Source organism: Sminthopsis crassicaudata, chromosome 6 (genome assembly GCF_048593235.1).
Source record: "Sminthopsis crassicaudata isolate SCR6 chromosome 6, ASM4859323v1, whole genome shotgun sequence".
NCBI classification, from domain to species: Eukaryota; Metazoa; Chordata; class Mammalia; order Dasyuromorphia; family Dasyuridae; genus Sminthopsis; species Sminthopsis crassicaudata.
In genome coordinates, this window is record NC_133622.1 from 211,229,355 (window position 1) to 211,239,505 (window position 10,151).

General features: G+C 32.6%; 1 protein-coding gene across 1 annotated transcript in view; it reads left to right on the top strand.

Moving 5' to 3' along the window:
• The window catches only part of PRMT3 (protein arginine methyltransferase 3), a 141,207-nt gene extending 131,286 nt beyond the window's left edge, over nt 1-9,921 (top strand). The window contains exon 16 of the mRNA XM_074275636.1: nt 8,691-9,921. Within this exon, the coding sequence (XP_074131737.1) occupies nt 8,691-8,800 (110 nt within the window). The 3' untranslated portion in view covers nt 8,801-9,921. The remainder of the gene's footprint in view (nt 1-8,690) is intronic.
• The last annotated feature ends 230 nt before the right edge of the window (nt 9,922-10,151 follow it).

A 10,151-nucleotide genomic window follows, 5' to 3' on the forward strand; every position in this document is an offset into this window, starting at 1 on the left:
GTAGAATTCACTTGTAAATCCATCTGGCCCTGGGAATTTTTTCTTAGGAAGTTCTTTAATGGCTTGTTTTATTTCTTTTTCTAAAATGAGGCTATTTAAATAATTTATTTCCTCTTCTGTTAATCTGGGCAAGTTATATTTTTAAAAATATTTATCTATTTCAGTTAGATTGTCACATTTATTGGCATAGAGTTGGGTAAAATAGATCCTAATTGTTCCTTTAATATGTCTAGTTTTGTTTTTTTTTTTTAGTTGCAGGCTCAATTCATTGATCACTTCTTTTTTTTTTATTCATGTAAAGATTTCGAGATATAAAATTTGTCCTAAGAACTGCTTTAATTGCATCCTATAAATTTTGGTATGTTTTCTCATTTATTATTTTCTTAAATTATTATTTCTATGATTTGTTATTCAAACTCATTCTTTAGGATTAGATTATTTAATTTCTAATTACTTTTTAGTTTGTCTTTTTCTGAATCTTCATTGACTATAATTTTTATTGCATCATGACCTGAAAAGGATATATTTACTAATTTTTTTCTTTTGCATTGATTATAAGGTTTTTAATGCCCTATTATATGGTCAATTCTTGTGTGGTGGCATGTACTGCAGAAAAGAAGGTATATTCCTTTCTATTACCATTTAGTTTTCTCCTCAGGTTTATCATATCTAAGTTTTCTAAGATTCTATTCATTTCCTTAACTTCTTTCTTGTTTATTTTGTGGTTAGAGGGGGAGGTTGAAGTTCCTCACTAGAATAGTTTTGCTGACTTCTTCTCTAAGAATTTGGATGCTGTACCACTTGATGCATATATATTTAGTGATGATATTTACTTTATTGCTTTTGGGACCTTTTAGCAAGGTCTAGTTTCTTTCCTTCAATTAGATCTTCTATTTAGAGCTATTTTGTTTTTGCTTTGTGTGAGATCAGAATTGTCATACCTGCTTTCTTTGCTTCAGATGAAGCATAATATAGTGTAGTCCAGCCTTTTATCTTTTTTTCTGTATTTGTCTCTCTGTTTCGAATGTATTTCTTGTAAACAACATACTATAGGATTCTGGTTTTTTATCCATTCTCTCAGCTTCTGTTTTCTGGGAGAATGCATTCCAATCACATTCATGGTTATGATTACCATCTATGTATTTCCCTCCATCTTATTTTCTCCCCTTTATATACTTTTTTTCCTCTTCCCACCCCATCCCTTCTTAGTAGTGTTTTGTTTCTGACCACTTTCCTTCAGCCTGCCTTCCTTTCTATCACCCCTCTTCTCCTCTCTTACTCCTTTCTTTTACTGTTTCTTTCCCTTTCTCCTTCTATTTCCCTATAGGGTAAGATAAACTTCTAACCCAATTGAGTGTATATGTTATTCCCTCTTTGAGCCAAATCTGATGAGATTAAGTTTCAAACAATTCTCATCCTCTCTATTTTAGTAAGTTTTTTTTGTGCCTCTTACCCTATTTAACTTCCCCTTTCCTCTTGTCCCAGTACAATCTTTTTTCTACCCCTTAATGTCTTTTTAAAAATATCATCTCATCAAAGTCAACTTATACCCAATATTCTCTGTCTCTATATACCCCCCTTCTCATTACCTAATAAAAGACACATTTTTTTCAAGAGTTACAAGAATCATTTTCCCATGTAGGAATGTAAACAGGTTTACCCTTTAAATAATATATTTTTTTTCCCCTTTCTTGTTTCCCTTTTTATGCTTCTCTTGAGCCTTCTCTTTGAAGATTAAATTTTCTCTTTAATTCTGGTCTTTTCATCAGAAATGATTGAAAATTATCTACTTCAATTGAAGGTCCATTTCCTCCCCTGAAAGATCACGCTCAGTCTTGCTGGCCTTGCTGGGTAGTTGATTCTTGGTTGTAATCCAAGCTCCCTTGCTCTTTCCAGGCCCTCTGGTCCTGGACACAATCTGAACTAGGCTGCTGCACATGTCTTTCACCCCAGTGAGACGGACCTTTCTTGAAGGCTTTCCAATCTATCTTGAATTGGAAAATGGTTTCATTTGGCCTCTTCAGAGCCTCCGTTGTTCCAGATTCTGTTCAAAGGCTTGGTTTTCAAGGAAAATTGGAAGAGCTCGAGCTGCTTCCTGGCTCCCCCCAGAAGCGCTATTTTCCAGTTGTTGGGCAGTCCTTTAATTTCCAGTTCTTTGCCACTGAACAAACACATACACAGACACACAACTGCCATAACTTTTTTTTTTTTTTTACACATGGGTTAATATAGAAGGGTTAACCTTGGCAAGAAAGGCTGCCTCTTCAAGTGTGGAAGGGGCATATAGTGGGGAAGGATACATTAGATGATGCGTGCTGTGTGAGAAGGGGAAGTGAGGGTAGAATTAGCTTCAGGGTGAGCTATGAGGCAGAACTTGCCTGAGGAGGAGGGGATGAGGCTGTAGAAGGCCTGAGGAGGGTTAAAAATGATGGAGAACACAACCAAGATAAACTAATCAGGGACACGGTCAGCCATCATAGGGTGTTTCAGCTTCCTTGTGGTGACATTTTCATGAGTTAAACTTCTGTTAAGAAGTGATGATAGTGTTATTACTGTCACTTATTTTTCATTTTTTTCTGCTTTAGTGCTTGTTTTAACAGATTGGATTAGAAGTTCAGTAATTACATGTGCTGTCTTCTTTCATCTTTATCTTTTCATCTAATTAAGTATTGATTTTAATTTTTGTACTAACTAGTCAATGATCTGATCTGACTGCAAACACATACCAGATTCTGAAATGATTCCCACATCTGTAACTAGTCAGTCTGTTTAGATACTCTGTTTTTCATTTTTCGTGATAACATTTGGTAGTCCACACATATAATGCCTTCTGCCTCCCTTCTTGTGGGAAGAAAAAAAGCATCTGTGATAACAGACTTGAACCTTTTGAATTATTTTATAAATATTTTCTCACATAATTTCTGCTTTTCTCTCCCCTATGCCTATCTTTTTATTAAAATAATGGAATATCATATAAATGTTGACTTGTTTGGAAGATCTTTGTGTATTCTGCCAAGAATTTCTTAAATTTTTATTTATCTTCTGCAAAGTTATTGGTGTATAAATTGAAGTCATGCACACTGTAAAATGAAATAACCAATTGTATCTTTGCTTTGGGGAAAGGAAATCAAACCTACAATTTCCTCTTGTTTCCCTTTCTGAAGAAGACCTGTAATTTGTATTCAAAAATATCATTATTAATGTGATTCATTTCCTTTTTTCTTTATATTAAACAGTTCATATGCTGATATTTCATTTCAGCCAAGTTAAGCCCCTGCTCTTTGCAAAACATCATGGTAGTCCCTCTTGCCAAGAACTTTAGACCTTAGAGGGTTTAAAAAAAAAAAAAAAAAGATAAAATATGGAGAGAGACTTCAACAAATAGGGATATCAAGAAAGGAAAAGATGGCACCTAATCTGAGCCTTAAAAGAGGCTAAGAATTAGATAAACTCAGAAGAATCAACTCCTGGTGTAGCAGACAGCCTGTATGAAAGCACAGGAGTGAGAAATATTTAATCATCCATTTTGTCTGGAACAGTTGATATGTGTAGGAGGAAGATGTAAAAGAAGTCTGGAAAGATTTAGAGGAGCCAGATTGTAGAGAACTTTATGTCTCAGGTTAAGATATTTGTATTTTCAGCATGATTACTATGGAAATATGTCTTGCATGATTGCATCCGTATAACCTATATAAAATTGCTCCCTGTCTTAAGGCTCGGAAAGAGAAAAAAAAGAAACATTTCAAACTCAGAATTTTAAAAAGATTTTTTTTCATATGATTAGGTAAAAAAAAAAAAGGTAATAATTACTTTTTTAAAAAATTGTGTTTATCCTTTATCTACCATTGCAGATTTCTGAATCCAGAGACCAAGGTATTTTTTGAATATGTTTGGCAGTCATGTAGACCAGATGTGTTAAGACACATAGCTCTCAATACTCTCAAGTGCTGCTTGAACCAAATTACAATGTAGTACCCATTCGATTTTAATGTATTGATGTTCTAATAAAAAAAAAATGAACAAATGTTTTTAAAGTCAACACATGGCCCATGGGATTCTTAGATATTATTTAGTGGCCCCAGTTCTAGTTGAGTTTGACTTCAGTAATGCAGACATTAGGTTAGAGATGATAGAGATTCAACCAGAAACAGGGAAACAAATTAGACAACTACAATCATCTATGATGAGAGCCTTGATTAGGGGAGCACCTCGTGAATGGAGAAAAAAGAAACAGTGGATGAGGAAAATATAGCTAAATTGTATTAGGGAAGATGAGGAAAAACAAGTATGATTCTGAGGTTATAAACTAAAATAAGTAGGGAGGATAGAGTTCCCTTGATAGAAATAGTTATGTTTTGAAGACAGGCAGGTTTGGGGGAGAGTAATGAGTTTGGGACATTTTGATTTTGAAAATACAAATAGGATGTTGATGTAGAGAATATATACCTGACCATAAATACTTGATGGGTTATTATATGTTCAGTTATATAGGTCAGACTTTTAAGTCAGTGGTGCCATTGACTTAAAAAACCACAAATTAACATTATGCTGCATTTTTATTTATTTTCTTTACTATTTCCCAATTAAGTTTTAATCTGGTTCCTGCAGCACTCAGGAGGGGTTGGCATTTGACATCTCTTGTCAAGAAGACCTCTGAGATTCTTTCTAATGTTGAGATTAAAAGAAGGTTAAATTGTTCCCAGTATACCTTGTTTTGATGATTCAGGGTCACCTATATGAATATCAGTTATCAGATCCACAGAAATTTTAGTGGTATCTGATCAGGATAGCCAAGATTTTATTTCCTTACAACCAAAAGATCATAGAACTTTTAGATGGCTCTACATTTATTTCAACAGTGCTTCCATTTGCTTCTCATTTTTATTTAGAAAGTCTCATTAGAAAATCTCTTTGGGAATGACCTTCAAAACTATTTGTGAATGTAGTGTACTTCTCAACCAGTCAGTAAGATCCATGAGGCCCAAAACTGAGCTGCCCATATCTAATCTTTGTATCTATCACTGTTAAATATGGAACAGGTTCTCAACATATGCCTATTGAATTGAAAGTACACACAGGGCTGGCAAAGTTTAGTCCTATTTTAATTTTGGAACATAGCCAAAATGAGTTCAGAACAAAGTTTGGTTAAAAATAAGGTTGCGGATCAAATAAATACCCTTTTAGGTCTGTCTATAAAGTGATCATAATAGTTTTCTTTGTTAACTCAAACTAATCCTGGAAACAGTTCTTGAGAAAAAGTTTGAAAAATATTTCATCTCCCACAGTGACAGCTTGGAAGACGATCATATATATATAATAATTTCTCCTTCCCCTTGTTAGAGCAAGTTAAACTTCTACATAATGCAAAACCACATCCCTTAATCTTTTTTAAGGATAACATTTATATCTTTTTTAGGGATGATTCTTTGCTATTGAAGGGATAAATTAATATGCTATAATAAATATAGAGATTATTTTTTTTTCTAATTGAACTGCAAAACTGGTTTCTGTTTGAGGTAGTCTGCCTGTGATAAGGGCAAAGTAATGCAACTCAGTTCCAGAGAGAGCATCCTCTGTAGCTCACAAAACAGCAGAACTGCTTAAAGACATCAGTCATTTTATATCTACATGACATTGATTAATTATTATGATCTGCTTTGGTGTTACAGCCATTGCCTTTGCACCTTCGTCAGTCTTTAGGATTGGAGGGTGTTTGCCAACTGCAGATTACATATTTATTATGTGACTTACTAATACCCTTTTCTTTGCTGCTTAAATCAACCATTGTTGTACTTTTAAAATACAGTTTTTCTTACTGTTATTTCACTTTTAAAATTAATTAGTACTATGTTTTAGATCTTGTACATGACCTAAAGTTAGACATCATTTGAAAGGTCACTTAGGCCAACCCCTGCTTCATTTCATAGAGGAGGAAATTGAGACAAAAAGAGATCATGTTGCTAATTAAAAAAGAAAACCCCCAAAAGACCCACTGAAGTATAAAGTAGACTCCCAAATTAAAATTTTTCTCTGGATACATTATAAAATTGTTGAATTTGGGAAAGTTGTTCAGGTTAATTCAGACTTGAGAATATTATAGTTGATTTAGTTTAAGGTAAGACAAAATGAACCACCATCAAAATAATATGGTGTTACCACAGAATTTTAGATAAAAAATTCTCAATAACTGGGAAGAGTGCAAAGGACTGTAATACCTTTTTTAGAGATAAGTAGGGAATATGACCAAATGTTATATGAAAGGCAAAGAATCATTCCAGGTTCAACAGTCAGTCTGTGTTAGAATAAAATGTTTTTGAAAACCAGCATTTTAAAATTTTTGAATAGCATTTACTTTGTCATAAAGAGGAAAGTTACCTAGGATGAGAGAGAAAATCTAATAAATCACTTACGTAATAGCAACTTACAGTGGCTGATGTCAATGTTGATTCCATGACAGTAAAACTAGATTGGTTATAAACCTTTATTTAGTATCTACAATATGCCAGATACTATCTAAGCACATTACAAATATTATATCATTTCATTCTCACAACAACTCTGGGAAATAAGTGATGCCATTATCCCTAATGTACAGATGAGGAAACTGAGGGAAACAGAAGTTAACTTGCCCAGGTTCATGCAACTCATAAATAACCTGAAGCCATATTTGAACTTGGGTCTGCAGAAGGAAGTAGCAAACTATTCCAGTATCTTTGTCAAAAAACTCCAAATGATGTCAGGAAGTCACATACAACCGAACAATGACTGAATAACAACTTCCTTACTCCAAGTCCCTAATAATTGGTCATAATCATGGTTACTTATTTAAAACAAACAAGATTAACAAAGATAAACTGTCTAAATGTTATATGTTTGGTAAACAGGAATTATCAGATTTGAATCTTGTGCTATAGCTTATATAATTCATAAATTTATGTTTTACATGAAGTGTGATATTCTTTAAATACATACAATTGAAAAAGCATGTTTGTGGACCATTTAACACATATTAGTAAGATTTTTTAAGAATTTAAATCCCTAACTAGGGAGCTAAGGAAATATTTGTTTAGGTTACAACAGTTGTCTTGTAGAATAATTTATAAAGAGCTACAAAGTCTTTGGATTGTGAATATTTTTACAGAAATTGTGTAGGAGTATGGAATGAACACAGTCAAAAACTAAGGGATGGAATCTCAACCACGATTTACTTCTAGCACTGTTCCTGTCACTGCTATGTCCCCATCACATTATGTAACCTAACAAAGGATGGTTGGGATAGGATGACATTGCTTTTATTTTGAGGACTGTATCACAAGTATAATTAGAAATCAGGGTTGTAATTAATGCGAAGTATAACTACTCTTTACTTACTATACTTAGTTCTAAGTATAATGTTAGATTTGTATTCGATTCTTCCTTCCACAGATCCATCCCATCCCAAGGTGTTATATTGAAGTACATGAATTTAGAAAGTACCTATTTTGTGAAAGACAAACTATATGTTACTGCATTTCCTAACCATTTCTCTGTGAGGTCTCAACATGCTTCCTCCATTAGAATGTAAGCAAGGACTGCCTATCCAGTTTTTGGGACAATGCTTGCTACATAGTAAATGATAACTACTTTTTCCATCTATAATTTTTTTATGATTTTATATATTACCTAATTCTGAAGATTAAGCATTACCGTTTGAGACAACCATATTGAAAATTTTAGTAACGGGGTTTACAAATTTAAGGAAATTTGATTTTTACATTATAACTCCAATATTATACTACTTTTTTCATAATTGTTTTTAGCATTTTACTAGGAGTTATGTTGTGTTAATGCAGATTATTAAGTCTGAGGATATATTCAGGAAAGATAAAATTCCCTTTGGTTTAATCTCATACTCTTGCTTTTAATCAAGAAATACCAATTTGTTATTTTTGCTTCTTTATTAAAAATTCTTCTTGCCATTTCATCGAAAAATTCTGAAATAAATACTCAATACAATTACTTATTTTTTTCAAAATGTCTTGAATTTTATTAGATTGCTTTCTACCTCTGGTGTAATTAGAGATATGCTTATATTGTGTGTGTGTATTTTAAAATCAATAATCTTATTATAATAAATCCATTTCATCTTTCTAGCTATGAATTATATTGCCATCCTATGGTTATTTTGTTGAAAGCAATGTGCTTTGTATTAAGGATATATTTTTCCTTATTTTATGGTTCTAAAGCTTTCTTTTGAATTCTGCTCAGATTCTGTAGAAATGGTGATATTTTCAAAAACTGTTCTTTACTTCATCTATTATTAGTGCCACTAGCAAAATTTTATTACTAAACAGTATAAACACCTTGTACAGTTCTCTTTTATATACATATATAGCACACCTTTCTTTTTGAATTGTTATCGTTAAGGACTAATGCCAGGTTTCTTTCATGAAGGTAGAACTGGATACCCTGATCCTTTATGACTACTGTACATTGCTTTGCTATCAAAGTGCTAATGTTTGTCATCTCTAGCGAATGATTACTTTCTTTGAATGACTTAATGTCATTAATTTACTAAGTTTATCACATTTAAAGTATATTATGAGAAGTACATTAATAAAGTTCTGTAAAATTTCTTTAATATTCAAACTTCCTTCTTTTCCTTTTTTTTTTCTTTTCTTTTTTTTTTTTTTTTTTTCTTTTTCTTTTAGGTGAGACCCTAAAAGGAAAGATAACCATTCAAAAGAACAGGAAGGACCCACGTTCTCTCATCGTTACTCTTACATTGAATAACTTAACTCAGACCTATAACCTTCAATGAAAGTTATTCTGTGTTTAGAAAACTAAATGAAGACACGTTGGGTGAAGAAACAAGAGGTTCAGGGCACTTGTTCCTTCAGTCTCTTGAAGAAGAGAAAGGGAAGAGGGGTTTCCCACAAGCGCCAACGGATTAATTTCTAAAATGGGATTTACATAATTATGTACTCTAGATCTAACAATCTATCAGCTATAGCCAGGTATATTTCCTCTGCTGTGAAAAATGAAAATCAAAATTGACTTAAATTTGGAATTAATGTACCTGAGAGAAACACATCATATAAAATACAATCAGAAACAATTTAGGAGAAATATTTAGGTCATCCTGTTATAGATGGCTCTTAGGGTTATCATCAGTGTTTTCATATTGTGAGTGCTCTATTTGAATATCCTTTCAAATTTATCCAGTATATGTCAAGTCAAAAATGTATTTAAAGGTCCAAACTATTTTCAAAGACCTAGAAGTTTATATATTATCATTTGCTAAACTGTTGATTTTTTTTTCTCTCTTTCTTTTGTGAGGTAATTGAGGTTAAGTGACTTGCCCAGAGTCACACAACTAGGAAGTGTTAAGTGGCTGAAGCCAAATTAGAACTCAGGTCTTCCTGACACCAGGTTTGGGGCAACTAGATGGCTCAGAGGATCTATCCACTGCCCCAATTTTTTCCAATTAAATTATGTATCAGTAAGAGTTATATGAAGTTTGGTTAAGCATACAACAGTTAATGGTAATATTGTATAATATTTCACTGTCTAAAATTGTGCTATTTGCAATTATTGCCTCAGGTTGAAAGAAAAAAGTGGCAAGCAATCAATAAATTATATATAAAATGCTACACTTAGTACTTTAAAATGGGTCCCACAAATTAGTCCCCTTAACAAAACAAATTTTAGAGTCATGTGCCATGTCATGCAGATCAGAAGCTAGATCTTTTCCAGTATGCAAGAAATATATAATTATATATTATGTTTCTACCAAAGAAAATCCTTTTCTCTTAGGTGAAATTTGGAAACCCCAGCTCCAACTATCTACTATGTGCTATCCCAATAATATAAATGGAAATCAATATATTTGTAAAATAAAGAGAAATTGCATTCTCTCCATTGGAGTTAGATTAAAAAAAATTCATCTTCATAGTTTTTATTTCAAGAGTAATTGAGAATCAAAGCCTCCTCTCAGCCATCTCTACTACCAAATAGTACTGATTTTAAGGTCAAATGGTAAAATTCAGAATAATAATCACCAGATACTCAAAACCACATTCCTTCAGGTGTATTGGTGCTAAACTTAACCTATTTCCTCATATCAAAATTCCTATCTCTGTTTCTAGGTTATAGCAATAAATTTTAATATA